The sequence below is a fragment of the Trichoderma ghanense genome (genome assembly GCF_004382785.1).
Source record: "Trichoderma ghanense strain CCMA-1212 chromosome Unknown scaffold_0, whole genome shotgun sequence".
NCBI lineage: Eukaryota > Fungi > Ascomycota > Sordariomycetes > Hypocreales > Hypocreaceae > Trichoderma > Trichoderma ghanense.
Window position 1 is genome coordinate 2,370,302 of NW_027395663.1, and position 26,191 is coordinate 2,396,492.

Genomic DNA, 26,191 nt, shown 5'->3' on the forward strand with positions numbered 1-26,191 from the left:
CCGTTTGTAGCAAATCGCATGGTACTTCTCTGCCAAGTGAGGTTCATCGCCTACACTCTTGTCTCGTCTTGCCGCGCGAGATGGACGGGTGCCGTCCCGGGCGGAGAAACATGTGGGGGCCGAAAAGAGGAAAATTGGCACATCATCACCCTTGCAAGGTTGCCTCGAGGCCTTGTATCACGCACTTCTATCTGCACTGTCTGCAGTTGATGAATATCATTGACAAGATGGCGTGGCGGCGACTTGAAAAAAAGCAAGATGCCAGAGCGGAAGAGGCGTCGCCGGCTCAAAGTCAAAAGGCAAGACAGTCAGCTTACACTCAGCCTCTGGCTGGAACGACAAATTACATCTTAGACCGAGATGGCAAAGCAAAGGTCTGGCCAATTCACGCTACGAAGAAGATTGATGCACAAGAACGGGAGGATTTGCGTCCCTTGCATGACATAAGGCACTTGCTATGTGGGTTCAAACGATAAAAGGTGGTGTTGGGTGGTGTAAGTGCGCTATGGAGATATAAAATGTATGAGCCAACAACGAAGCTGCTCCTCACAGCTCGCATTTCCCCTCTTCATGTTTGCAGCACGAAAACGATGGCACTCAGACCGTAAGATTGGTGGCGCCCAGGCACCGCTTAAGGCCAGAGACAGGCCCAATGGCCAAGACGCACGCCGGCACACCAGTGGCGCCACCCATCGGCCGTGTCACCAAATAGGAATTCGAGGGCGTTGTTGCGCGAACGCTTTTGAACACGAGGGTGTATTATCTGTACATGTATCATTGCTTGGTACATTGAAGTTGTAGGTAGAACTGCAGTGGGTGGTACTACCAGCATGGAACCAACATGTGGCGGATGGATGCCGAGCCGAGCGCCATCTGCTCGATACTTGCTGCAAGAAACGTGCTCGGCATCACCAGCAGCCAGGGATCGGGCGCATAATTAAACCACGAGCTCTTGCTGCAGCACAGTCCATCTCATGTCGACATCTCTCCCCTTTCGCCCTTGGATGCATTGCTGAGAGTGAAAGAACGGGGGAAAAAAGGCACTCAAACCGCTATCTCATTGGCCGGCCGCCGCCAATCGTGCCATGCATCTGCGATCGTGGGCGCTTAAAACAACTGGAGAGCCGCCGCTGCGATTGGCCGGGCCTGTTGCCTGTCACCCGGCAGCCGCCCAATCAGGGCCTGTGCAAGCCCATCACAGGCTCAAGCGCCCGCACCCTGCAGAACCAGCTTCCCCACCTCCCCCGGCCAGCAGCGCTGAGGTGCCGTCCAACAGTGGCTTCAGTGGCCGCTGAGGGGACCGAGCAAGCAGCAGCCAAGAGGCGCCGGTTCCCTCTCACGGGCCCTTTAAACGGCCAGCGTCCCCCCCTTTCAGTGAGAGAAGGGATGGGGGAACTCGATCTGAACTGATCTGATCAGATTTGGCAAGTTCGCGACGATTCTCGACTGCAGGAGCTGTGCGTGTTCCGCAGTGGCTTTGACGATTTGATCTTGGCAAAGAACGAAGAAAGACAGCCTGGAGCTGAAGCACGGGTGTCATTTCTCTGCCGCATCTCGACGACAACTCAGACGACAGACAGAGAGAGAGAGAGACTCTGGGCGCTGACGCAGCGGATCGATCGATCGGTATCGAAGCGCGTCTGCAGACATGAGCCTGTGAGCCTGCCGCGAATCTGAGCTCCCTGCATATATGCAATCAACGGCTGGAGGATCCGATCTCGGGCAGACCATCGATCATCGCGAGCGACGCCAGTCGGCCAGCAAGAGATAGGAAAGCATCTACCTCGACGACAACAAGGGAGAAGAATAGCAGTCAAGCAGGACGACCAAAATGGGCATCCTGGACACTCGCTCCCGGTGGACGTACCACGTCCTCCATCGCAAATGGCCCAGAGTCCCGCGGCTGGCCGTCCGCTGGCTGATGCTGGTCGAGTTCATCGGCCTCGTGCCCATCCTCACCATCTTCGGCCTCGCCCAGCCGGACCTCTATCGAACCGCCATGTGGAAGATTGGCTGGGACCACCGCCTCAACTCCAACCCCGACGTCATCCTCTTTGCCTATGCCAACCATGTGCCTCAGCCAAAGCTGCCTCTCATCTGGTCAAGAACGTCAGTTGCGACTGCGTCCAAGGAAGGAATCGAGTCTCTGTGCTGACTGCTTGACAGATTCACCGACTACAATGTCGCCATCTCCGTCATCTCGCTCTTCTTCCTCCTCACCAAGCTCATCGCCGTCATCATGCGCATCTGGTATCCCGTCCTGTCCACCGTCGCTAGCATCGCCCTGGTTGCGCTCTATGCCGTGAGCGTCTACGGCCAGGTCGGCCCCGACCACAGCGACCCGAGATATCCGGCGCCGGCAGCGTGGTACTTTCGCTACGGCTGCGACATGGCCAAGCCGTATGGGCAGCTTACCAACTGCAAGATTGCGCAGGCCTCGCTCTTCATCACGTTGTACATGCTGTACGTCGCCCACTGTCCACCAGCACCTATAGCTTACGATCCCATGCTGACTCTCGCTTTCAGTACCGCTTACGTGCTGATGCTCGGCTTTTCTCTCTACGCCATGTGGCCCAACCCGCTCAACAACTTGGACACCGACGAAGACGAGGACGACGAGGCGGCGAGCGTCAAGGACGGCAAGAGCGTGGAGATGAGCGGCCTCAAGACGCCCTGGGCATCGGGAACCATGCCCTTTACGCCGAGGACACAGGCCTTTCACACTCTCGACCGGAAGCTTCCGCTAAGACAGGAGCACGAGGCAATGATGTACTCTTGAGAAACCAGACGTTTCTTTCCTATTCTTCATACTCTCATTTATACACTTTGCTTATGCCTGTTGATGAATGGGCGGTTTTGGGTTCACTCGATGGGAAACCTGGCGCAAGGCGTTTCATGCTTACATGCATGCAAAACATGGCGGTTAATGACGCAAAGGCCCTGGAGGCCGTGATGAGGCAAACTTACAGAAACTGCCTGCCCCCGTCTTCTTGATTATTGGTTTTCATCTCCTTTGTCGTGTACATATAACAAATCTATATACCCATATCTGATGAGAGAAATTCCAATCTGAACTGACTAATCCCTGTGTCCCGAGTCGGGAGTTGCGTGTGTAGAGACTATAAGTTGAGTCGAGACGGACTCTCCCGTTCCGGCCCAGTTTCCGGAATCGCCCCCAGACCGGCCCGGCCTCTGCAACGCAAGTGCGATAACGGCTACATAATGGATATTCCAGCGCTCCAGCAACTCCAGCCAACCGGCTCCAGCCCTCATTTGGAGATCGCGGCAACTTGTCCCACGTTTCCGTGCTTGAATCATGGACGTCACCGATTTGCGCATCGCCTTGTCACCCTTCTGGAGCTCACACGCCTCTTCTTCCCCGCCTCCAACCGCAGTTGTCGTGTTCTCGATCCCGGGCCGGTCTTGAAAGCGCGCTCTTCCTCCGCATTTTGCATTTCCAATCACAGCAATTTGGTCCCCATCAATTGCCAGGCTGCCGGTCCCTTGTATGAGATTCGTGAAGCCCGTATATTAGCTTGACTCGTCCTCTTTTTGTTGGTATTTTCTCCCCTCTTTTTTTTTTTCCCTCCATGGCTTTGTTGCATAAGATTGCTGCTCCCTCGGCTATTCGCTTCGCTCCCGGTATATCGTCACTCCTCGTCAGAAGAGCTTCCACCATGGCTCCCAAGGTAAGGCCGCATGCTTTTGTCGACGGAACCAAGTGCAACAGAAGTTCTAATTCAGAATCTACAGCTCAGAGATCCGTCACTGCTGAAGCAGAACGTCTGCTACGTCAACGGCGAGTGGGTATCCGCCAAGTCGGGCAAGACGTTCAAGGTTCACGGTAAGCCGCCACCACCCGTCAGACAATCCCAACTTCCATTCGCCGTGTCTCTGCCAAAGCAAGTGAAGAAGATGGCTGACCGTCCGCCCGTCTTCCTCCAATCCCAGACCCTGCTACCGGCGAAGTGATCGGAACGGCCCCCGAATTCACCGCCGCCGACACCGAGTCCGCCATCGCCGCCGCCGCCGACGCCTTCAAGTCCTTCCGCACGCTGACCGGCCGCGAGCGCTCCAAGCTGCTGCGCAAGTGGTACGACCTGACGGTGGAGAACGCCGAGGACATTGCCCAGCTCATCACCTGGGAGAACGGAAAGCCGCTCGCGGATGCCAGGGGCGAGGCTTCCTATGCCGCCAACTTCTTTGAGTGGTTCAGCGAGGAGGCGCCGCGCGTCTATGGCGATGTCATTCCTGCTACCGTGCCCGGGAACAGAGTGTGGACTCTGAAGGAGCCCGTTGGTGTTTGTGGCCTGATTACTCCGTACGTTGATAACCGGAACCCCCCTTCTACGGATACCACGCGCGGCGTACAGGTATGCTAACAACTGCCGAATACCAGATGGAATTTCCCCGCCGCCATGATCACGCGAAAGATTGGCCCGGCTCTGGCTGCTGGCTGCACCGTCGTCTGCAAGGCTCCCGGAGAGACGCCCTTCACGGCCCTGGCGCTGGCCGAGCTGGCCCACCGCGCGGGCATCCCCAAGGGCGTTGTCAACATTGTGACGACGCTGGACAACACCATTGCCATTGGCGAGCAGCTGACGACGCATCCCACCATCAAGAAGGTTTCCTTCACCGGCTCGACGACCGTCGGCAAGCTGTTGATGAAGCAGTCCTCGGGCACGCTCAAGAAGTTGTCCCTGGAGCTCGGTGGAAACTCTCCCTTCATCGTCTTTGACGACGCGGACATCGACGCCGCCGTCACGGGCGCCATCATGTCCAAGTTCCGCTCGTCGGGACAGACCTGCGTGTGCGCCAACCGAATCTACGTCCAGGAGGGCGTCTACGAGACCTTTGTGAACAAGTTTGTCGAAAAGGTCAAGTCCTTCAAGGTCGGCAACGGCTTCGCCGAGGGCATCACCCACGGCCCCCTAATCCACGACCGCGCCATCTCCAAGGTCGACGCCCACGTCCAGGACGCCGTCAAGAAGGGCGCGAAGCTCCTCGTCGGCGGCCAGAGACTGCCCGACATCGGCTCCAACTTCTTCCAGCTCACCGTCCTGCGCGACATGACGGCGGACATGCAGCTCGCCTCCGAGGAGACGTTCGGCCCCGTTGCCGGTCTCTTCCCGTTCAAGACGGAGGCCGAGGTCGTTCAGCTGGCCAACAACTCCGAGGTCGGCCTCGCCGGCTACTTCTACTCCCGCGACCTGGAGCGGGTACACCGAGTTGCTGAGGCCCTGGAGGTCGGCATGATTGGTGTCAACACGGGCATCATCTCTGACCCGGCGGCGCCATTCGGCGGTGTCAAGGAGAGCGGCTTCGGCAGGGAGGGATCAAAGTATGGCATTGCAGAGTACCAGATCACCAAGATGATTACGTACGGTGGTATGGGCAAGCCTCTGCAGAGCTAAGCGTAGGATTTTGTAATAGTAGATTAGCCTTGATTTTGTATCATGATACAATGAAATAATGAAATTGTACATAGAGAGATGCGGACTTGACCAGAAATTGAGTGTTGTACGATACGACAGTTGTTGCTGCTTCATGAAGATGTTGGCACCTTTCCGCTTAAGATGATGATTTCATGGCACTGAAGAAGAACAAGACTTTCTCAAAACGCTAAAAGACCGCCGCTTGGCTGGAAAAGAGTATGTGATTGCTCCATCCAGTTCTGCTAGCGATCCCTCACACACACACACACACACACACACACACACACACACACACACATACAAAAGCCGAAAGCGAGGATATTGTCAAACAGGCTTCGGAGCGTCTCTTCCAAGAGGTCTATAGGGCTCTTTACCATGGAAGCTCCACAATATCAGTCACTCAACGCACGACTATGTGGCGCAGTGGCTAGCGCAGTCGCCTTACATGCAATAACGCGAAAGGTCGCAGGTTCGAACCCTGCCATGGTCATTTTCTTTTGCTGGATGGCATTCTTTTTTTTTTGCAGGTTCATTCATGTTGAAGCATCAGTCTCTCTCGTGGAAAGTCCTGTGGACAAAGAGGACGTTTGTGGTGCATTGATGGTTTGGCTGTTGCGTGTCACTCTTTTGCTTGAGAGATTTCTGGGCGGGGTTGGAGAGATGTGTGTGTAACATGAGCCCATTCATAAGTACTTATGTGCCATGACTGAACATGTATCCATCATACACCAGATCTGTGATTTTTTTGGCTCCCGTTTCGTCTAGCCTTTGTCTTCAAGTCGCAAGGAAATTGGTCTCACTCAGATAGAAATCTTTCGCAGTATCTGCGCATGCAGTTGTTCGTCTCCAATGCTTCAACCGTCGTGCTCTGACAATACCAGCATCGTTATCTTATCGGCGCTTCAGGTACAGGTACGTCACCCCACCTCGCGCGTGGAAGCTTCTGCAAGCTCTTTACAAAACGTTACAAGCATCAACCACCAAGTCACGATACGTCAAGCCACCAGCAATCACGCATCATCATGGCATTTTCTCGCTCTAGCAGCCTCGTCAGCCATGGCATGCGCCTCGTCGCGCAAGCTGAAGGGTGAGCAAACTCACCTACAGCACTCGATTGCCCCAAGCTTCACGGATGCACTAACATTCATGGAAACATTGCAGACGGCATCTCTTCAGCCTCTCCCCTCCTACGACCGCCTCATTGACGACCCTCACCCACAAACCCAGCCTCTCCTCCTCCTCTCCGTCCTCCGCCGCCCGCCCATTCAACACCTCAGCAGTCCTCCTCAAGAAGCGCAAAATCGCCCCCGCGAGCAACAGCCCCTCCCCCTCGCCCTCCTCCTCGGCATCATCCTCCCCCGCCTCCAAGCCCGACAAGGGCAACAACGACAAGAGCAGCCAGCAGCCCAACCCCGAAGACCCCCTCGACTTCTCCTCCCTCCTCGCCGCCTACGCCACCATAGACGCCCACTTCAAGACCCAGCTCCAAGCCGTCCTCCACGGCGGCCGCTTCAACCCAGACGTCCTCGGCGCGCTCCCCGTGGCCATCAAGCCCCCCCACGACGGCAAAGGCCACGGCCACGACCACCACGACCACCACCATGCCAACAAGGCGCCGGCGCCGCCGCCGACGAACACTTTCCCCCTGCGCGAGCTTGCCCAGATCGTGCCCCGCTCAGGCCGCATCATCTCCCTGCTCGTCAACGAGCGCGAGTACATCAAGCCCATCATGTCCGCCGTGCAGGCCAGCAAGGACTTTAACCAGCAGCCCCAGCGCTCCGAGGACAACGAGCTGGAGCTGCTGCTCAAGGTCGAGATGGAGCGCAAGGAGGACCTCGTCCGGCGCGTCAAGGAGGCCTGCCAGGGGTGGAGGGAGCGCGTGCGGCAGGCGCGCACAAAGCATGAGAAGGCGCTCAAGGAGTGGAAGAAGAACGGGGTCGTGCTGCCGGACGTGGTGAGGAAGGCGGACAAGGAGCTGCAGAAGGTGCAGGATAAGAAGATGAAGGAGATTGATGGCGAGGAGGCGCAGGTCATTAAGCAGCTTGATCGGCGGTAGAGGACAGGACCACTCCGATGTGTGGTGTTGCATTTTCAGATACCAGGAGTGCAAATATGCAGTTTCGCTTTGTGCATATGATAATAGCTTTTGCTTATTTCTCAAAAATATCATGACAAGGTTTTTTTTTTCTTCATAGCAAACAATCCGTATCTCTATACCATCCCTGGTTTTTATTCGTACAAGATATTCCCCCTTTCCCTTCGTCTCCCCCCCAAGCCCTTCAGGAAGCCTTGGCCTGGCTCTTCACACCCCCCTTGCCACCAACCGCCAGCAAAGACACCAGCTTCTTCTCAAATCTCTCCACATCCCTCTGCGTGTACGTCCCGGACCTCAAATGCCACGCCCTCGCGATCCCCACCGGATCCGTCGCAAACTTGGGCGTCTCGTGCTTCCCCTGCACCGCATTCTCGACAACGACCTTGCGCACAGCCTCCTCCGCATCCTGGATGATGGGCTCCCGCGGAATCTCCTCCTCGGCCTTGCCCTCGGCGAGCAGCTTCTCCCGCCTCTGCTCCTGGAGGTACCGCTCCGCCGCCTCGCGGGCCTTGCCGTCGGCGAAGAAGCGCGCCCCGTTGCCCTCCACCTCGGCGGCGTAGTTCTTGGCCTGCAGGTTCTGCGGCACGCCGACGGGGTCCGCCCGCCCGCCGAGCACGGCCAGGTCCTCCATGACGGCCGCCAGGCGGCTCTCGCGCGTCGTCGACGGCGCCGCCGGCACAAACGCCGCGAGGTCCTCCTTCTTCAGCGACGGCTTGTACTCGGTCCTCGTGCCGAACCGCGCCGCGTCGTCAAACTGCTGCTCCTGCGGATCCATCCTCTCAAACGGATCCTGCCGCTTGCCCCTCGGCCCGGCAGCGCCAGCCTTGCCGCCGTCCTCCCCCTCCGCTCCCTTCTTCTTCATCGTCGTCGCCCTGCCCTTTCCGGCGCCTGCCCGGCCGGCGGGCCTCCCTCTGCCTCCGCCCCGTCCCGCCGCTCCAAGCGCAGAACCTCCCCGTCCTCCTCTCGCGGCGCCCGCGAATCGATTCCCGCTCGGCGACGCAGCGCGAGGAGCAGCACCACCACCACCAGTGGCAGCAGCACCACTCGGCCCGGCACCTCGTCCTTGTCCTCGCAGCCCGCCGCGCCCCCTCAACATCCCTCCTCTGGGCAGACTCCGCACGTCAATAACCCTAGGCTGCGCCGGCGCCGCCGCATTCGATGTGTTGTTCCGTGCCTCATGAGCAGCACTGGGCCGGTCCTTCACCAGGGCATTGATCTCGCTGGCCGCCGCCCGGGTCCGCTGTCGAGCCGTAGGCCTGGCATTTCCGCTGCTGCTGCTGCTGCTGCTGCTGCTGCTGCTGCTACCGTTGTTGTTGGTCGGAGGGGCCTCGTCGAGCTGCGATTGCGTCGTAGAGAACTGGCGGAAGTAGCCTCTCAGGGCTTGTCCGGCCTGTGCCAGCTCTGGCCTCGCCCGATATATCGAGCGGAGCGACTGAGAGCTCATTGCTGTTTGTGTGTGGGTTTTGGTGGTTGGTTTGGGACTGCTGTGTCGTGTGGAAAAGTGGGATGATGGATGGGATGTGAAAGGTCCAAATTTCTGTCGTGTGATGACTAAGCGCTCAAAGAACGCTCCAAAGCCGCTTCTGTTACAGGAGCACATGTATATACACAGGGCGAAACTTGCATGTAATTTTGATTCAATTGGCATCAGAGTTGTTGTACTGGTACGGCTTTAAATGGTGAAGACAATTGGAATATTATAATTCTTATCCTACATGTTGAGGGCCGAGTCGAATCCAGAGCACCATCCCAAGCCGCGTCACACAAGCATCGTCACACACTTGATCTTTGTTCTCTTCATTTCCCTTGTTTTTTGTCGCTTTCTTGCTTGATGATATTTCCACAAAGCTTCTACTCCAAGCTGGCAAAGGCGACAGGCACATCGTCCAACGCCGTAATCAATGCTGCGAAAACTTCCTGCGCGAGCCTGTCATGTACGCGGCCCAAGTCAATGCTTCCCCGGTCCCGTGAATGAAGATCTCCAGACCTCCCTTGCTCACACGACTCGTACATCAACCCATTCATTATCCCATGTCCGTGGCGCCGACTTGCATTGACAAGGAAGACAAGAGGAGCAAGAAAAGGAAAGAAAGAGATAACTGATAAGATGTGAAATTCCGGCCCGCTCATAGAGAATGAGGCCCATAACAAAGGGGCAGTGCCAAGGTACCGTTCCAGGCCTTGGCTCAGACAATTACGTCTTGCTGCTCTCATAAAGCCAGTCAAACTGACTGCCCGGCACGGTTGTTACCCCGTGGCTGCGGCAGCCACATATGCTGTGTTGTCTCGCCATCCTTGATCACATGGGCACGTAGCCCCTCTCGAGATATGGTATAAAGATGGATGGCGCCGTCTGCTGGCAATCCCAAGTCTTCTCTTTTTCCAACCGTTTTTCTGCCATGGAAAAAAGAAACAGAGACACGAGGAGAAGGAGACGCAGAGAGGGGAGAGTAAAGGAAAGGAGAGGTGGCCCGCGGGCGTAACCTCAAGATCCGTGCGGTTAGACACTCTGTGGCATAACACTCGCAGGCTGTCCGATCGTTAGCTAACAAGTCGTTTTGCCGGTTCAAGAGCTCACTTACAGGACTGTTGAGCATCTGCTGGCGCTTGCTGCGACCCTTCTTGATATGGCTCTTCAGAGCGCTCGAATCGAGGGGCTTCAGAAGCTCAAAGCTGCAGAGCAGCTCGGATGATACGGACATGACCGCGCCCCAATTGTCAAACTCACCACAATACTACCAAGCGTTAGTCAGAATCGACAACTGCAGCAGAGGTCGGAACGCATGCTGGAAACTTACATTTGGCGCACTGAAAACGGTCACCAGAACTCGGTCGTTGAAGAATTCGTAGCCGTCTTCCACCACCATGTGGGCGCGACAGACCAGGTCAAAGTCGTGCGTGGCGAGGAAATCGGTAATGACCCGTTTTCCAAAGCAGTAGCTGACACCTCGCTCATTGGCCTCCCAGTCTTGCTCCATATCGGCCGGATCCGCCCAAAGAAGATCGTTGAGCAGCCCATAGTCGGGAACGTCGGTAGGGCGGGCGATGTTGCGAATGTCATCCATGTGGCTCAGGGCGGGCGACAGGCCTCCGTGGACGCAGAAAATTTTGCCGGCAACAATGGCGGCGATGGGAAGCGTGTTGAAGCAGTCGATAAACGTCTTCCAGATCTTGATGTTGCACCGTCGCTTGCACTCATCATAGAAGCCATAGACTCGAGTCACGTTGGCGCACTCGTGGTTGCCTCGCAGCAGGAAAAAGTTCTCGGGGAACTTGAGCTTGTAGCAGAGCAGCAGCAAAATCGTCTCGAGGGACTGCTTGCCTCTGTCGACGTAGTCTCCGAGGAAGAGGTAGTTGGACGTGGGAGGGAAGCCGCACATCTCGAACAGGCGGATGAGGTCGGTATATTGGCCGTGGACGTCTCCTACGATCTTGACAGGGGCGTCGAGCTCCAGCAGGGCGGGCTGGGCCAAGAACACCTCTCGCACACGCGCACAGATGGCCATGATCTCCGCATTCTTAAGGCATACGCTCTTGGTGACCTTGCCGGCGTATCCAGCGTCGAGGAGGCGCTTGATGTAGTCATCAAGGTCCATCTCCTTGATCTCGTCCATGCCCATGGTGTCATTCTTTGGCTTCTTGGGCGACTTCTTGACGGGGGCATCTTCGCGCTTCACCAGGATGGACTGGCCCGGGGACAGCAGATGCGTGTTGAGGCTGGCGTTGGCCGACGGCGGCTGGTCGGAAACGTGGTCGACCTCGCCCGAGGCTTGCGCGGCGCTTACGTCGTGGGTGCCGCTCTTGACCGATTCGGAGATGGGTGACGGCGGGGGAATTGGTTCGTCGTGCGAGGGCGGCTCCGGCAAATCGACCGAGTTCGCCCTCAGCGGGATCGTATCGCTGCTGCGGCCAGAACGCGAGATGCTGGAGCGGCCACTCTTGCCCGACCGCACCGAGGCGGCGTCGCCCGAGTCGCCGTTGGCCACGATGGAGTTCCTCGGGCTGTCAGTCTTGCCGCTCCCCGGGATTTTAGACCGCAACCCGCGAAAAGACCGAGTCGAGTCCTTGGTGTCCGACTTGCTGAAGGAAGGGTACGACTGGAGACCGTCTCCCGAGCCGGCGCCGTTCTTGGACGAGGAGGCGCCCTCCTTGGAAGATTGGTTGCCCATAATGGGTTGAGAGCGGAGTGGGAACGTGAGATGTAGAGAGCCCGCGATGCGAGGGGCTGTCGGCTGTGCTTGTCAGACAGCCAAAGAAAGGAAAAGTTTCAGGAGAGGGAGAGGGGAGAGTCGCGAGACTGGGAAAGCTCGGGTCTGTGTGCCTCGCTGGCAGACCCCGTCGTCAGGTCGTCGTCAGACGGTTTGTTATCGTCTCGGCAGCTCGCGCGTCCCCGTGGCGAAAATCGGTCGTGTGGTCGTAGGGGGGAGCGGGAAGGTCAAGGTATGAGTAACGGCAATCCCAGCCCGTCTTAGGGAGGATGGAATCGTCGACCGAGGTCGGTAAAGAAAGAGGACCGCTGGCTCCTTGGAGCGTCCGTTTTGGTTGTCTTAGGCGAGCGCCTAGGAAGACAGGCCAGCTTGAGGGAGCTTACCGGAGCTCTGCGGATGACGTCGTGGTCGTAGCTCGTGACTCTGGGTCGAGACCGGCAGCTCTGGAAACTGCGCTCGAGCTCGAACCGCCAAAGGTCAGGCCGGGGTGGTTGCGAATGGTGGAGATGCGAAGATGGTCTCGGCCGTACAAGGGGAAGAGACGAAGGTGAAAAAAAAAATCTAGAGGGCGGGAATCAGCGCGGCCGATCCGGAGTAAGCGTGTATGTGTGTGAGTGTGTGTGTGTGTGTGTTTCTACTGCATCCGCAGGCCTGCAGCAGGGCGCATGGGCGGGGTGTGATTCGATAGAAGGAGTCAGAGGGTGCTGGGGATTGGGCGATGGACGATGGCTAACGAACTGGCTAGCCGAAGCCTTGGAGATAACAACAACCTGAGCTGAGGCAGCACGGCCCTGGCGGAACAGGCCAACACAACAACCCTGCGGCAGGTTGAAGCGCGAGCCACGCAGAAGAGACGACGACAGGAACGAAGCGGCACGTTTCAACCAGTCGCCCGCCTGCTCCGTGGGCTCGCGGAACGGCAAAACTGAAGCAGAAAGCGATGGAATTGACAGGAAAGGGTACCTTGCAGATCCAGCGCCGGCTTGAGACAGGGCCTTACGTCCTCCAAGACATGGATCGGACGTGCAAAGGGGGGGCAGCCAAGGTCTCGGGACGGCGGCAGAAGATGTCTTGTTTCATGTGCGATTTTGCCGTGGCAGAAGTATCGCGAGAGACAGACGATGGGGGGGAGAAGATGGGAGGGTGGAGGGGGAGAAGGAAACAGAAGTTACAACATACGTCAAATAGTCTGGAATGGGCACCCTCAGCTTAGTAGCAGGCAGACAGGCAGATGTACGGGCCCGGGTGGCGATGCTCACACGGAGCTCCTATCTCGGCAAAGCTGACGGCGGCGACTGTAAATACGTGCTAACGCCGTCGCGCGCGGACTAGCTGGCCAGAACGAGAGCCGGGTTTGTAGTGCCGTGAAGCAGACAATATATGCTTGAACAGCTGATGGTTTGTAGCTGGTATTATTTCGTAGGTAGGCAGTTCGGCAGTATTGCAGATATGGATGGATGGATTGGAGCAAGATGCTGGCCGGCAGTGGGGGTTAACGCCTTGTTTCGACAACGATATTATGTAATGCTTTCTTCTTCTGCCCTTGAGATCTTTACCAGCTTTGCTCGTCGAAGAAAAAAAAAACAAGAAAAGAGAGGGAAGAGAAAATTCAAGAGCAAAAGCACGAAGCAGGAGGGGAAATCGACAGGATCAAATGCTACCGTGCGGATCGGGCTCTGACTGGCCCGGTGGGGCGCGATCCGCTGATGGATGGATGGTGGAGGTTTGGCTCTTCGATCCGGGTTTCTTGGCTCGCGTTCTTGTCTTTGCAGTCGACGGAGGGGACGGATTCCTGTACTGATGGCCGACATATATATGAATGGCGATGCTTGAAGAGAGAGCAAGGCGAAAGGGAAATGTCGGAGAAGTTGAAGCGGAAAAAAAGAAGAGAAAACTTCAAACCCGAAAAAGGGCTGTGAATAGCCGCGGGGTCGACGGCACCCAAGGTATCTGGATGCGGACGAGTCGCCCAGCCCGGGACCTTGTGACACAGCCGCCGGGCAGGGAAGAGACAATTGAAGGGTGAAAAAAATTGAGAATTGACCCACGATTAGGTTTCACATGCCTTCCGAGTTTTTCTTCCCTTTGGGGGTCGAGATGCAGAAAAGGGTCCAGATGCTGCGTGTCGGGGGTCCTGAGTCCGGAAGGGGGAGAGGCAACGAAGCTTTTCGGGCGGGTGGGCTGGCTGGATGCGGCGAGGCGGAGTCTTTTGGCCTGTCGGGCGCGAACGGGCGACTAAAGAGCTCCTGGGCGGAGTGTCTATTAAACGGTTTGATGAGACTACAGCAGTTGTAGCGGTAGCAGTGATAACAAGATTCATTTGCTAAGAAGCTGAACAGCCAAGCTGGGTGCTGTAAAAGTAGCCACTCCCAAAAACAGACTGATTTCTCGAGATCTACAGGGCCTGAATCAAATCTCTCGAGCCAACAAAACAACAAAGAAAGAGAAAGCAAGCAACAACAAGGCCAAAATGGCGATATCTTCAATGCTGCTCAGCACCTTGAGCTGTGCTGAGCTTCCAGTCGGAACCACCCCGGTCAGCCATTGGGCAGCTTGGGCGCTGACAGACAGCCCAGGGCCCCCCGGAGCGCGCTGTAGCGTTCGCCCTAGTGGCCTTAAAACGGCCCCGGGGCCGCCTAATCCCAGTCCGGCCTCTTCGCGGTTGCGCTTTCGCAGACCGAGCCCAGCCCCCACGAGGCTCGGGAGCCACAGAGACGCCCAGCACCCATGCTTAAGTTGCCCGAGCTCAGCGCAGCACGTGCCGGTGCCGCAGCGGATCTCTGGCTTCGTGTTGATTGAGATTGAATCCAAGACTGCCGTTGACCAGGAGAGAATAGCACTGCATCGTCAACCGCTGGCTTGAGACACATCCCGGTCGAGACCCCGATATGCAGCTCTCTCTGATTGTGGCGAAGTAAACATGAACATCACCGACTCGCACTAGGCAGCTTCGCCGGCCATCCTCTGCCTAACATGAAATGTGCGGCTCAGGGTGACACAACTTGAACGTGCACGACATGCGGCTCATTGTTCGGCGCCAGGAACACGCAGCACCAATTGTTCTCCTGTCTCTTGAGCATGACATGACTCAGCTGCCACAGAGCACAAAAGAGTCATGTCCGGAGCACAAGCTCACAAGAAGCATCGAAATGCCCGCTCATCACACAGGGGTGATACGAACATGGTGATCCTCACTGAAGTTAAACAGCAAGGACGTCTCATCTTTGATGGAGGTCACTCACCTCTTGCCATCGTCACTCTCACTGGCGGCCCATCGTTCCGAGCTGTCTAACCGCTGAGCCTCTGTGGACTGTCACATCCTTCGGAGGACGCTCGCGCCATGACTGAGCTTCCGTTTCTCTCCGTTCGGCATTGAGTAATCCGTGAATAGATGTCAGTGGGAGAAAACAGCCCCCAAGAAGGGAACATCCAGCAGCATCCGAAGCCGATGGTTTTCGACCATATATTGTTTGCTTTGATTCAAACTCGCCTGTCAAGGAATCATAAGACTGGCCAGCTGGTGGTGCCAAGCGGGGACGTACTTCCTCTCTCCGCTGCTATTCCCTCGCTCGCTGTGATTGAAATACTGTTTTCATCACCAATCTCAACGTCGACTAGCTGCAGCTAGGTACTCCGTAGATGAGCCAACAATTGGGTAAATTCTATAATCGCCTCGGTGCCTGGTGACTTCGGAATGAGGCGAGCAGCGCGGCGTGGCGAAGGGGCCTTGCAGCACTCAAGGAGGTATCAATGCTGACCGCATTTTCACCTTACTGCCAAGGTCTCAAGTGCATGGTACTGGAAGAGTCTTGGAGACTTGTTCCCAAAGAAGAGGCAATATACAAGGGAGTACCAGCTGCCAGTGTCGTTGTCGTCCGGCGCGGGAACCGTGTGCCTTCGAGATCGCTGCTGGAGCATAGATAGTACGTGGGACGAAGCACGCTGCTGCCACAGGAAACCCACTGGATCGTCTGCTTTTCGTACCATCGAGAAGAATGTTTTGCGGTGCAGACATGGCGAGTGGCTGAGTATTTCAACCCGGCGTGTGTGATTATAGCCAAGACTAGGACTCCAGCGGCAGAAAGGTGTTGGCCATGCATCAGGCCGAAAGAGGCTGCAATGCAGCAGAGGCTGGTGTCCACATCAGTAAGACCAGCGTTGAGTCAATGAATATTCGACCATAATGCGAGAGCTTGAGGGAGACAGAAAAACAAAAATCGAAAGAGTAAAAGATGATGAGATTGAAAGGGATGGAGAGGTTGAGAATGAGGAAGCTGCAACTGGGTTTGTTGAAGAAAGAACGTTTCAGAATCAAGGGCACTGACTAACGAGGCAACTCCAAGACATATCGATATCACCAGATTCGCACATTGAGAAGAGTGACAGGCTCTTCTCCACTATCACTTGCATTCTTAGTCGCAGCTTGTGTTGCTTGTCCGCCTGCTTATCAAATGGTACCTCCCAAAATAAGCTATCCATGCCAGTGGGCTGAGGCATTGCGCGTTTCTGGTTGCAATACGGAGCATCTTGGGCACAAGAAGAGGAAGGCGGCGATGTGCCAAATATAGAACGGATGGCTTCCATCCCATTCGCCGCTGCCACAGCCTGTCACTAGCGCCCCAACTTATCAGAGCTACTACTACCTAAAAGTCCTTTGGGCTGTGCACGCGATGGATCTTGTCTACGTACGCACCTCGCCCTAGATGGAAGACAACTGCACGACTGATGAGGACGCGGGTGTCTGGACAAGAGCACGATGTTGAGAAAAGATTGCCCGCAGGGCATCTCTCCTTGCTCTGCCCCTTTTTGCTCTGCAGAATCTACATGAGGTACCTCACCGGACTGCGGCTTAAACCACGGTTGGACGGAGTCGTGCGTTGCTCTTCTCGGAAGCGATTTTCCGCGCACAGTCAGAACTTAGGGAGACGGAATTAGCTCGTGCTCATCAAGCTTTGGGTTTCTGATCAGCGCCAGGAACCACTCAACCGTCACCGGTTGTCGTCAGCAGCTCCAGTTATTCAACCAACCGAAACAATGCGGCACGATTCAGGGTTCACACTGCGGTTACTGTACTGTACCGTACTGTACTGTACAGCACAAGCTTTTCGGTGTTACCCATGCTTTGCGCAAGGTTCGTCGACGAAGATCAAACAGCCATTTCTTGCTGCAGTACCATGGCGGAATGGATTGACGCCCTTGTCAGTTGCTTCTTTTTCGCCAAGATGCGCAGCTGGACTCCAGCCACCCGCATTGCCGCGTGTGTCGCTGAGCTATGACGCGGGGCTGGGGCTCAAAGCCTCAAACTCCCATGGAAGGTTTCTGATCCCAGTACCAGCGGGGTACGGAGGAGAATGTACAGTATCATCGTGTGAAAACACATGTCTGTGTACCTGACATTACGGCGCATTACATAGTATGTTGGTTGGCTCGAGACGGAAAAGATCCTACGAGCTCAGGCAGGTTCGCCTGCGTGGTAGCAACCAGTATTACTGCCTCGTAGACCCTTGGAGGCCGAGGCCTCACTCAGTCCAGCGGCTAATCTGGAGTGCTTTCTCTCTGCTCTCAATTACCTGCAAGGTTGACAGGTTTCAATAACTCCTCCAGAAGCCCTGCTCTGTCTGTCTGCCCGTCTGAGCCAAAATAGCCCGGAAACGTCTTGTTCCTGTTCGCGTACATACATCAGGTGCTTACCGGCCATTGACCATGGGCAACTATTCGTGGCACGACCAGGGAAGCCCAGCAATGCCTCCAACCTCTTCAGAACTTGCTCCTGTAGCCGTAGATGGCACCAACACCAACACCACCAGCCATGAAGGCCCCCGGACAGCAAGAATACCTGCCGCTCTATTCATGGCGCTGAGCTTGTGCGGATTAGTCACGGTGCCATGCTTGCTGCGCTGTGCCTGTACCGACCAGCAGCTGCTTCAGGTTGTAAGCACCAACAAGATGCAGCACGAGTGCATGGCCGCGATACTTCATGTTCCATGTCAGTACCTTACTCGATACCACCTCAGTCAGCACAGCTGGATCGTCCCCCGAAGCGGCAGCCCAGCCCAGCGCTGAATCTCGCACTGCCCACTGAGCGGGATCCACCCCACCCTCGCCCACAGCGCTGTTTGTCCACTGGCAGGGCTCTGGCAACCCAGTGACGGGAACTGCGCCACCCACTCGCCGCAACGTGCAGCCCACTAACGACCACTAACAGCAAGTCCACAGCAAGTCCACATCTGATCACAGTCGCAGTCAGCAGCGACTTTTGGGACGCTGAGGGCAGCCCGCCTCCCAGCTTTTAAAACCACCTGGTGCCCAACTCTCCCGCTTTTTTCTGTTTGTTTGTTTCCCATCATCTCATCCTCGCCTTGTCTTTTGCATCTTTTCACCGGCTCTCTTGTGTGTGAGCGCGTCAGCTTGACCTTCGTTTTGCAACCAAGTCGACTCTGTGCCATCTCGTTGCTCCAGAGACCTCGACCAGCCCCTCTCGTTCTATATCGGAGACGCACACCACCCCTCTCTGCCTTGACCGAGTCGTTGCCGAGAAACAAACATACCAACGAAAGGAAAAATAAAAAGAAAAAGAGCAAGAACAGAAAAGGAACGGGAAACAGGACAGCAATGGGTGCCGGTCGGTTCTTCTGCGTGGCCCTGCCACTGCTCCTCACCATTGGCTCCATCGGCACGCTGCTCTACGCCGTCCTCGCCGGCGTCGCCCACGAGAACCTCAAGCTGATCCAGGTCGACCTGAGCGAGCTGAGCGTCAGCCCGCTGAGCTTCAAGTCGCTCGTCGACCGGGCCGAGGTCAACGTCAAGGCGATCCAGACGGACAACATCACCGCCGAGGCCCTCGGCCTGCACAAGTACTACGACTTGACGCTCTGGGGAGCCTGCTCCTCGGACGACAAGAAGAAGTGGGAGTGCTCCAAGAGCCAGTTCGACTGGGCCTCCAAGCAGATCAATGCCAGCGACATCACCGAGGGCAGCACCACCATCCAGCTGCCCAAGGACGTCAAGGACGCCCTCAAGGCGTTCCAGAAGCTCATCAAGTGGTCCGAGGTTGCCTTCATCGTCGCCCTCATCGGCCTCGGCTTGGAGCTGCTCATCGGCATCTTCTCCAACTTCTCCCGCGCTGTCTCGTGCCTGACGTGGTTCGAGTCCCTCATCACCACGTTCCTTGTCGTCATCGCTTGCTCTCTCTCCACCGCCACCGTCGCCATCATCGCCGGGGTCGTCCAGGGCTCCAAGTCCCTCTATGGCGCCAAGGTCCACATTGACGGCCGCTTCCTCGCCGTCATCTGGATTGGCGCTGCCTTCTGCATTGGCGCCAGTCTCTTCTGGATCTTCACCATCTGCTGCTGCGCGCCCGAGAAGCGCCAGAAGAGCCACAAGCACTCCTCCGTCAGCGATGGCGAGAAGCTGCTGCCCGGCGGCGGATTCGGATCCCGTGGCTATGCTCCTCTGGGCGAGAACACCGGCTACACCTCCTCTGCTCCCCGCTTCGCCGCCGGCTCCGGCCGCTCTGATCTTGCTTACGAGCCTTACTCTCACCGAGCCTAAAGGAACGGCTACACTGACATTGGTGATTTACCAGAGTCAACGAGGAGGTGGCCTTTGGCGGTCTAGCCTCAACACATTTTCCCGAACTGTTTGAATACACGGGCGACCTGAAGCAGCACTTATCTGATGAGATGTGTTTTTTCTGCTTTTTACATTCTTTTTGCATGGCGTTTGGTTATATCTACCTTGTGAAGATGGGATGGACATGGGGTGGCACAGTTTGTATCGGGTGGTTGGCAGTTGGAATACCCAAAGATGGTGGGGAACAATCTTCACATGGACATAGAGTATTGAGGATCCCTTTATGAATGAACGACAAGAAAATATTCGAATTATCTCTGCAGCTCAACCTTTTTATTAATATTTGTAAAAACTGATGCGTTGTGCTGCCGACTTGAATCTCTTAACAGTTTTGATTTACAGGTGCTAGCGGTGAGGTAGCCATCCACGCAAGTTTCTCTGGAGTGGTACCTTTTGTAGGCGCATGCACAAATTTTTTCCGGCACCACAAATTTCATCGCGCACCACCATCATCGGATTGTATCTGACAATATCCGCTCTTTCAAACTCTAGGACTGAATGTCTGCTTAGCGCATATGCTTGGGTGAGCTCTTGGCTCTTAGATTCTTCAAATACCAAGTGAACTTCTACGTTGATGGAGATCACAGCACAATGGTTCATGTGAGTTGATGCAAACTTGACACAGCATTTATAGCTGCCCCTCCTTCGACTCATCCCACTCCAACCACATGCTCCACGTTCATACCACCCATCATCATACATCTCATTCAACTTGACAAGAACTATATAGCTAATCAAACACCGTAGACAACAAATCAAATCAGCCTCACAAGGGCCCTCTCCCACGTCCCCATCACAGCCCTCGCCCTATCCCGCTCACCCTCCGGCCAGCTCCTCGTCTTCGCCGGCGAAGACTCCGACCTCGTCGTCTACGAAGCCAAGACGGGGCTTCTAAAGGGCCGTCTGATTTCTCGGACGATCGTCTTTGTGGATCAGCCTATCCATGGGATCCATGTGCGGCACGGACGGGTTCTGGTCTGGGGGCACTGCCATGTGGCTGTCCTGTCTGTTGAGCGTCTTATCGAGCAGCAGCATGATGGCATCGTGGACGGCGATGATGGGGGGAAGCATGTGCTTGCCAGGGCGACGGCTCCCGACTGGATCTTCCATGGCGCTTTTTCAGAGCATGATGACTCTGTCGGGGCCCTCGCCACGGCTCACAACGAAGTCATACCCCTGAGATACTCATCCGAAACGCAAGACATCCACCTCGGCACTGCCACTGCGCCCTCAAGACCGATGCTCTACTCCGCGCATCTGACATGGATAGCAGACGACACCGTCCTCGTTGCCGGCGGAACCGTCTTTGGCCACGTCGTAGTGTGGAAGTGCCGCCTCGCATCAGAGGTAGCAACAGCCACGGAAACGCTATTCAACTTTGAGGGCCACGAAGGATCCATCTTTGGCGTGGACATTTGCACCGTTCCGCTCTCCGACGGCAGTTTGGCGAGGATGCTTGCCAGCTGCAGCGACGACAGGACGATCCGCATATGGGACATTGCTGAGCGAGGCGGAGACGAAGCGTCTCGTTCTCTGGCCCATCAGGCACCACAGGTCATCGACACAGGCTTCGGCGGCAACGACTTCAATGACACCGACGATGCCCAACACTTCAGCAGGCAAAATGGCCCCATCGCCGCCGCCATGGGCCACGCCTCACGAATATGGGGCGTAAAGTTTGGTCCGGCGTGCGGAGAAGATGCCCTGTTGGTGTACTCCTTTGGCGAGGATGCCACGACGCAGAGATGGCATCTGGAGCTGAGCCGTGCGGCATCTGCTCGGGAGGCTGATTGCAGCAGCTTGAGACATTTGACTGGGAAGATGTCTCACAGCAAGACATTCTCTCTGCATAGCGGCAAGCATCTCTGGTCGAGAGCCGTGCTGCTCGAAGACAAGGCCGCGCTTGTTGCTACTGGCGGCGCCGATAGTCAGATATGTCTCATTGACGAATCCAATCTGCTGAGTAGTGGACGGTCAGACAGTCTTGGTAATTTACTGACATTGGATACCGTCGACATTCTCAGGGGTCTCATCGATCCAGGGACTTCCAACACATCGGCGAAAGAGATCATCAGCCGCTACGACTTTCTCTCATATGATCACATTCTTGTCACAACCAGCCAAGGAAGGCTTCTCCTTGGCCACCTAAAAGAGCCGCACATTCAACCAGAATGGGAGCAGATTGAGGTTCCCCAAGACTTACGAGACGACGTCAGGCTTTGCTATGTCGTCAAGGCGATTGCCCCTGAGGCAGCTCTTCTGGGCACAACGAGTGGGAATGTCTATCATTTCCATCTTTCCTCCCGGAACATGATACATATTGCCTCAGTGCCAGGCAAGATTATCGAGATGAACCGTTTATCGAGCAGGGATGGTGTGGCCGAGGTATTGATCTACCTTCACGGAAGGGCAGAGTCTCACTACTTTACAATCAATGTCTCAACGGGTCATGTTCACAGCCAGGGGCAGACCAAAGGGCTTGACCCCAGATTTGTCCCAACAGCAGCTGGAAAATCGAACGACCTGCTCATCATCGGGTCTCGGCATGGTTTTCTGTCCGTCCTCGATCGACAACAGGATGGATCGTACCACTCGATCCTAGACATCGCGACGCGAAGCCGTGATACCATCACGGCCATTCTGCCACTCCCTCCCAAATCAGGCTCGCCACATGCCTCACGCTATATCCTCGTCACAAGCCGAGACGGAAAGTACAGGATATACGAACTAGATCGGCAATCAGGTTCCGTCCTCCTTCACTTGCGACACGAAACTTCGCCGCCCTTTGGACCCATGATCGCCGGCGCTTGGTTTACTCAAGACACCGTGCCTGAGCTCGTGTTGTATGGCTTTCGAAGTAAAGACTTTGTCATTTGGAACGAGACATGCCGGGAAGAACTGACAACCATTGAGTGCGGTGGTGCCCATCGGACGTTCCAGCTGACATTCAGCGAAACAATACCTGGGCGATATCGTTTCGCCTTCACCAAGACCTCCAAGCTCTCCATCTCCTCATCAGACCATCTGGCGCATGAGTGGGTGAAGGCTGGAATTCACGGCAGGGAGATTCGAAGCTTGAGTTCCAATGGTCGCTATATCGCGACAGGTGCTGAGGACACCTCCATCCGCATCTGGGAGTATTTGCAGGTCGCAGACGGCGCACAAGCGGAGCTGCGGTGCGTCGCAGCTATGAAAGCGCACATCACGGGTCTCCAAAAGGTTGTTTGGCTGGGCGACGACTACCTCTTCAGCAGCGCTGGCAACGAGGAATTCTTCGTATGGAAAGTGCAGAGCCTGGAGTCGGATTACACAGGGTTAGCGGTCATGTGTGAGGGCGTCTTCACAGACAAGAGCGCGGATGCAGATCTCCGCATCATGGATTTCGATGTCTGCCAGTCTGATGATGGAAGCGGCATGGTGGTGACCATGGGCTTTTCGAACTCGGTGCTCAGGACATATCGCTACACAAGCGACGGTGGCCGATTTGAACTCCTGGCCAAGGGTAGATACACAGGAGCATGTCTCACCCAGACGCGCCATCTGAGTATGAGCGATCAGCTGCCACGGCTGCTCACAGCATCCACGGATGGCCACCTTGCCTTATGGCGGACCGAGCCACGGGAAGGGACCTTGCGCGAGTATGTCCTGGAGCAAGCTGTGCCTTTGCACCAGAACAGCATCAAGAGCCTAGACATGATCGAATCAGGAGAGGGCTATCAAGTGTTCACTGGAGGCGACGACAACAGCATAGGGGTAACATGGCTCGGTGGGACCTCGGGCAGCACAGACGGTGCAAGCTGGGCGTTTTCGAGGCGAAGCATCGTGCGCAGAGCCCACGCCGCAGCCATCGCGGGCGTCCTACTGATTCGTCGGCGCACGGGGGTCGTCGGAATAAGCGTGAGCAACGATCAGCGAGTGAAGCTCTGGAGCATCCCCGGCGGCGAGGATGGAAATGTCGAGCTGATCAGGGGGGACTGCATCGGCGTGGCAGACGCGGGAGACATTGCAGCAGTCGGCGACCTGGACAGTGGCACGGCGACCATAGTAATCGCAGGCGTAGGGCTCGAGGCTTGGGGCCTAAAGTAATAAGCTGTTCTGGGCCACAAGAAAGTAAATGGCAGGATAGCACGGTTTGCAAGAAATGCCTTCATCGCGTAATGGGTAAAACGGGCACTCCGTGCGAAGAACATACAAATCACGACGCACCTTCTCGATGCTGGGACGCCTACATACAGTAGTAACTCGTACGAGTAATTCTCCCTGATCCCCCGGCCATTCAGTCAGATAAAGGAGCCCAACGACTGACAGGCCTCGGCCGAATGCTTCCGGGTCGCTTCTTGGCTAACGCCGCGCTGAGAGGATAAGGGCAGTGCCGCGTTGGACAGTCAGATGGCGTATGTGGGCTTTATATGGAGCTTTTGCGAAGACGGAGGCCAGGACACCCTTGCTTAGGAGCTGTGACAGCAACGGCTGTGTCGTCATAATCAGGGTTCAGCCTAGGCGAAGAGGAACCACCAAGGATGTCCCAGCCGGGGGAGAAGAGGCCGTCGACGAGGGGTTCATTGCTGGTCAGAAGTTGTGAAGAGGCGGTTGACGGACAGGAGTGAAACAAATGATCCGGAGAACGTGCTGACGCGACAAGGCACGAGGCAGTCTGAAACGGCCATGTCTCTAAGCAAGCACAAGGGGAAGGGTTTTCTGTTCTTCTGAAGAATGGAGGTAAGACTCAAAGAATGAGAACGTGAGGGGTATTGCTATTGGCGGTTACGCCTTCAGCTGCCAGTGAAGAGCTGAGAGAGCAAGAGAAAGAATTAGAAGAGCTCGAATTTCCCCCTCCAGAGATCCACTATCACGATGTAGACACATTGAGGCAGCCACGGTCGAGACACCGCCCACCGCCTCGACACCTGCCTCATATGCGCGGCAGAATTTATTGGGCAATATTTGCCCCCAGAAGAAGAAAGAAGGAGCAAAAGCGCGAAGCATTCAATTCAATATCATCACCATAGGCCTCGCCATTTCACGCACGCAGCAGCACAAACGGTCCCTGAAGTGTCTCATCACCGCCGTCTGGCACGATTCGTCAAGCTAGGAGCAGAGAAACGGCCTGTATGACAGGGGTTCAGGGACAGGCACGAGTAAGTATTGCAGGTACATGCCTACCTACCTTGCCTTGCCTGCGCAGCAAGGGCACCAAAGCCAGGCAAGGGCCGCTTTCTCACGCAGCCGCAAGAAACATCTCGTATTCAGAAGCACACGATAGCGCCTTCTGGCAGATCTGGCAACCAATTCCAGCTATCGTGACGCAAAGGCTCGACGGGAAGTGGATTCGCGAGAGTATAAGGTACGCAGCGCCAATATCACGCCCGCCCTCTTCCCGCGGGGTGCACAAAAGCGCCGTGTTTGTCCTGCTCAACGGCATCTCTGTCCAGCTTCGATACTTCATCGTGTTACCTCTATAACTGTCTTGGTAGCACCTACTTACTTCGTCTGTACCTTTGTATGCTCGGCACGGAGTCCTTGTATCACCAAGAAGCCAACGGCTGTTTGATACCGAGGACAGATCAGCACTACGGTATGCAGGCATCACATGGATAGAGAGTTACCTACCAGAGGAGCTGAGATGCTAATATTGCAGGGTCCAGGTAGCGAATTGATGGATCCTGCCCGATAACGCTGCAAATTCTTCTATGCGGACACAGGACAGGGCCCTCCAGAAGCGGATATCCATTTAAGAGGGACTCTCGCCGATCTCTCAGGAACAAGGTGTGGCGTCCAGGGCCAGAGTTTCCTCCCACCGCCTCCCAACGCAGACGACCCTTCCGTTGCACGCGGTTTGACTGCAAACTCTCTTTGACTTTCCTCGACTTTGGGACCACCAAGGAATCGGACCGGCTCCATTCTGTCTCTTCTCCAAATCCTTCACTTCAGTCTCCATCTTGAAAGACCTGCCTCTGACGGAGACTCGGCGACATTTTCTCCTCCAACGTCGGAACTTGAAGGCATATATCTTCAAATCTCCTTTTTCGAGCTGCATCATGAAGTCGGTGCTTGTATTGGCAGGCTTCGCCATTACGCAGGCCCTGCTTGCTGCTTCAGCACCTGTTGGTCCCTCAGGGCCGTGTCCAGACGTGAGAACCTGCTCCCAAAGGTTTCTGTCAAAGTGTCAGTTACTGACTTTCCCTTTGCAGGCAATGGTGGATGCCATCCTCCGAGGTGATATGGACCCATCAGCCTGTTGCTCCTACGGCCAATGCAAAGGCGACGTTGTCGTCTCTGTCGGATACTAGGATGCAGCTCATCACTTCTGGGGAGCTACGGGCGTCGTTCGCGACACTCTGTTTCCATAACTACCTTACATTGACGGCCAACATTTTGAGGCTTTTCAGGGAAATTATGGCGAGATGAAAAGTCATATTCTGGGACTGGCGTTTGGGAGCCATGTGACACCGGCGTACATATGGAAAACAACGGGAGTCGGCAGGTTGAGCGTTGGTAATTTTTTTCTCTTCTGAACCCTCACCACGGCATCACGGGTAGAGCTGGCCGAATCTAATACGGAAAACCACTGGCCCAACCATGGCCACCTCATGTTCAAAGTGTGTGTCCATCAACTAGGAGCCTTCTGTCGCACATGGCAAAAGGAGTTACCGCCAGATCGCGGGTGCCGTCTCTGTACGCAGGAGAGGAGCTTGCCAGGGACGAAAACGGCAAATAGACACGAGTTTGTCTGCCATGTCGTCTCATTACGTGAATCGAGCAATGCGGGGAAACGGGAGGAACTGCAAGCCGGAATGACAAATGAGTTCATGCAACCGGCG

At 55.8% G+C, this 26,191-nt stretch overlaps 7 protein-coding genes across 7 annotated transcripts; 5 read left to right on the top strand and 2 right to left on the bottom strand.

Annotated features, from left to right (window-relative positions):
• Positions 1 to 1,831: 1,831 nt before the first annotated feature.
• On the top strand, positions 1,832 to 2,779 carry CCMA1212_000805 (uncharacterized protein; the record flags this gene model as incomplete). The annotated part of the gene is made up of 3 exons (XM_073698261.1): positions 1,832 to 2,109; positions 2,167 to 2,463; positions 2,527 to 2,779. 3 exons carry the CDS (start codon positions 1,832 to 1,834, stop codon positions 2,777 to 2,779), a joined length of 828 nt encoding a protein of 275 aa, XP_073562741.1.
• Positions 2,780 to 3,316: 537 nt separating this feature from the next.
• On the top strand, positions 3,317 to 7,491 carry CCMA1212_000806 (Glutarate-semialdehyde dehydrogenase DavD; the record flags this gene model as incomplete). The annotated part of the gene is made up of 6 exons (XM_073698262.1): positions 3,317 to 3,322; positions 3,609 to 3,689; positions 3,754 to 3,844; positions 3,952 to 4,321; positions 4,400 to 5,380; positions 6,597 to 7,491. 6 exons carry the CDS (start codon positions 3,317 to 3,319, stop codon positions 7,489 to 7,491), a joined length of 2,424 nt encoding a protein of 807 aa, XP_073562742.1.
• Positions 7,492 to 7,714: 223 nt separating this feature from the next.
• CCMA1212_000808 (uncharacterized protein) lies at positions 7,715 to 8,974 on the bottom strand (the record flags this gene model as incomplete). The annotated part of the gene is made up of 1 exon (XM_073698263.1): positions 7,715 to 8,974. One exon carries the CDS (start codon positions 8,972 to 8,974, stop codon positions 7,715 to 7,717), a length of 1,260 nt encoding a protein of 419 aa, XP_073562746.1.
• Positions 8,975 to 10,030: 1,056 nt separating this feature from the next.
• Positions 10,031 to 11,699, bottom strand: CCMA1212_000809 (Serine/threonine-protein phosphatase PP-Z; the record flags this gene model as incomplete). Its single annotated transcript, XM_073698264.1, has 3 exons — positions 10,031 to 10,060; positions 10,113 to 10,265; positions 10,329 to 11,699. 3 exons carry the CDS (start codon positions 11,697 to 11,699, stop codon positions 10,031 to 10,033), a joined length of 1,554 nt encoding a protein of 517 aa, XP_073562747.1.
• A 6,651-nt stretch (positions 11,700 to 18,350) lies between these two features.
• On the top strand, positions 18,351 to 19,289 carry CCMA1212_000810 (uncharacterized protein; the record flags this gene model as incomplete). Its single annotated transcript, XM_073698265.1, has 1 exon — positions 18,351 to 19,289. One exon carries the CDS (start codon positions 18,351 to 18,353, stop codon positions 19,287 to 19,289), a length of 939 nt encoding a protein of 312 aa, XP_073563334.1.
• Positions 19,290 to 19,961: 672 nt separating this feature from the next.
• CCMA1212_000811 (Regulator of Ty1 transposition protein 10) lies at positions 19,962 to 23,456 on the top strand (the record flags this gene model as incomplete). Its single annotated transcript, XM_073698266.1, has 2 exons — positions 19,962 to 19,970; positions 20,118 to 23,456. 2 exons carry the CDS (start codon positions 19,962 to 19,964, stop codon positions 23,454 to 23,456), a joined length of 3,348 nt encoding a protein of 1,115 aa, XP_073563333.1.
• A 1,388-nt stretch (positions 23,457 to 24,844) lies between these two features.
• CCMA1212_000812 (uncharacterized protein) lies at positions 24,845 to 25,660 on the top strand (the record flags this gene model as incomplete). The annotated part of the gene is made up of 3 exons (XM_073698267.1): positions 24,845 to 24,945; positions 25,073 to 25,204; positions 25,254 to 25,660. Exons 1-3 carry the CDS (start codon positions 24,873 to 24,875, stop codon positions 25,658 to 25,660), a joined length of 612 nt encoding a protein of 203 aa, XP_073563332.1. The 5' UTR covers positions 24,845 to 24,872.
• Positions 25,661 to 26,191: the final 531 nt, after the last annotated feature.